The 2,087-nt window shown below is 47.7% G+C and overlaps 1 protein-coding gene across 1 annotated transcript in view; it reads right to left on the reverse strand.

Moving 5' to 3' along the window:
* Positions 1–1,770, reverse strand: part of adprhl1 (ADP-ribosylhydrolase like 1) — a gene marked incomplete at both ends in the record, with an annotated part of 5,270 nt that extends 3,500 nt beyond the window's left edge. The window contains one exon of the mRNA XM_084446921.1: positions 1,557–1,770. Within this exon, the coding sequence (XP_084303047.1) occupies positions 1,557–1,770 (214 nt within the window). The remainder of the gene's footprint in view (positions 1–1,556) is intronic.
* Between the last annotated feature and the right edge of the window lie 317 nt (positions 1,771–2,087).

Below are 2,087 nucleotides of genomic sequence, written 5' to 3' on the forward strand. Positions count from 1 at the left end.
TTATATTCTTTCATAGGGCCCATCATTTCTAGTGGCGCCCCTGTGTGCGTGTTTCCAATAATCTTTATTTAACCAGGTATAGACCCATTAGATTAAAATAGCATTTTCAAGTGTGTGTGTGTCTGTGTGTGTGTGTCATTTCAGTGACTCATAGTTTCCTGTGAATTCCTGAGTCTAAACTGAGGCCTAATCCCAAAGACTGTCATCGCTGTTCGCCAGGAGCGTTGAAAGGAATTCTGCGCCGAATCCTCCGGGCCTAACGGGCTCACCGACGCTATTGTTCCGCCTACGGGAATGAAAACGGGGGCTTATGTTTTCCGGACCATCTATTTTGGATTTAACTGACCCAGCAACTCCTCCCTGAAAATCCAGCAGCGTCGTATGTTCGCCCAGCCGGTAATGAAGACGAAGATTGGGAGCGTGGCGGCGTTGAAGACCATACTAACTATGTCTCGCCTTTTAGCAATCTCCCCCGATGATTGATTTATGAGCGCGGCTAAAGTGGAAAGTGGAGCATATCACACCAGTACTAAGGTCTTTACACTGGCTTCCTGTCTGTCAAAGAATTGACTTTAAAATACTGCTGTTGGTTTATAAAGCACTGAATGGTTTAGGGCCAAAATATATTTCTGATCTGCTCATATGCTATGAACCATCCAGACCCCTCAGGTCGTCTGGCACAGGCCTGCTTTCTGTCCCCAGAGTTGAAACAAAACATGGAGAAGCAGCGTTCAGTTTTTATGCTCCACATATCTGGAACAAACTTCCAGAAAACTGCAGGTCTGCTGCAACTCTTGGTTCTTTTAAAACAAGCCTGAAGACTTTTCTTTTTGCCACTGCTTTCTAAGAGGAGCTATGTTTATCAGTATACTGCACTGTAACTTTTATTCCTGTATTCTATTTGTCCTGCTTTTTGTTTAAATGTCTATAATGACTTGCTTTTTGTTTTAATGCTTTTAATTTTTCCTGCCTTTTGTTTTAAATGTCTATAATGTCTTGCTTTTTGTTTTAATGCTTTTAATGTCTCATGTAAAGCACCTTGAATTGCCCTGTGGCTGAAAAGTGCTATATAAATAAACTTGCCTTGCCTTGCCTTGCCTTGCCTTGCTAGGATTACGGCGCGTCGACGGCTTTTCTCACAAATAAATATTGTCCCAATTCAACGATTTGCAGCGTGCATGATGTAGGCTACTTTTAGACGTCTGAGTATGTAAACTCAGAAGGATAAGGCTAGGCTACTGTAAGCCCAGACCAACAGGTGTCAGATATAGTGTTCATGTGTGGACAGAAGAATTAAGAGTGATAAACGAGGCTTTACTCTGACTGAAAGAGGGATGGCGAGAAGTGTTATCTTAAGAAATGAACAGAATGAATGTAGACTATGAGAGGGCTGGTGATGTAAGATGCACTCAGATCACCACCAATACCTGCGCCTTCTAGATCCTTCCACCAAACACTTTTCATCACTGTAACACGCTAAAAGCGAGTGTGAGGGAGTCAACCCACACTTCCCCCGCCTCCACCCCAGGCTAACCTGAGTGGGCGTGCCCTCTCACCTGTGATGAGCGCCTCGGTGGTCGTCATGTGCATCAGGGCCCCGTCGCTGAGGGGCCAGTTGTCGGGGTCCAACTTCAGGGCCCCCAACCCCCCGAGGGAAGCCAGCTCCTCCTGGATCTCACGCCCTGAAGTGCAGCTTTCCCAGCGGCCTTTGCGGTAGCCCAGGGCGTCGCCCGCGGCGCCCAGCACCATGCCGGCCTGGAACTTCTCCATGAGGGTCCGCTGGTGTCTCCGGCGCTACACACGGCGAGAGCAACAGGTCCGAGTGTCCAGATAAGACTATTCTCTTTTTTTGAATGACCCCAAACTGAACTCCCTTTAGATATTCTTCAACAGATCCGATCTGAGTTGAGTACCCCTGCAACACAGCTCTGGTTGACCCGAGGGTTCTAGCAGCTGGCTCTCTGATAATGTGTGTGTTGCCGTTGGTCCCTGGTCTGGGCAATCCTATGAGGTGTCTCTGGTCAGTCTCACCAGCGGTGCCCAGTAGCTCTCTCTCTCTCTCTCTCCCCCACCCCTCACTCTCCCTG

This window comes from Borostomias antarcticus, assembly GCF_949987555.1.
Source record: "Borostomias antarcticus genome assembly, chromosome: 12".
Lineage (NCBI taxonomy): Eukaryota > Metazoa > Chordata > Actinopteri > Stomiiformes > Stomiidae > Borostomias > Borostomias antarcticus.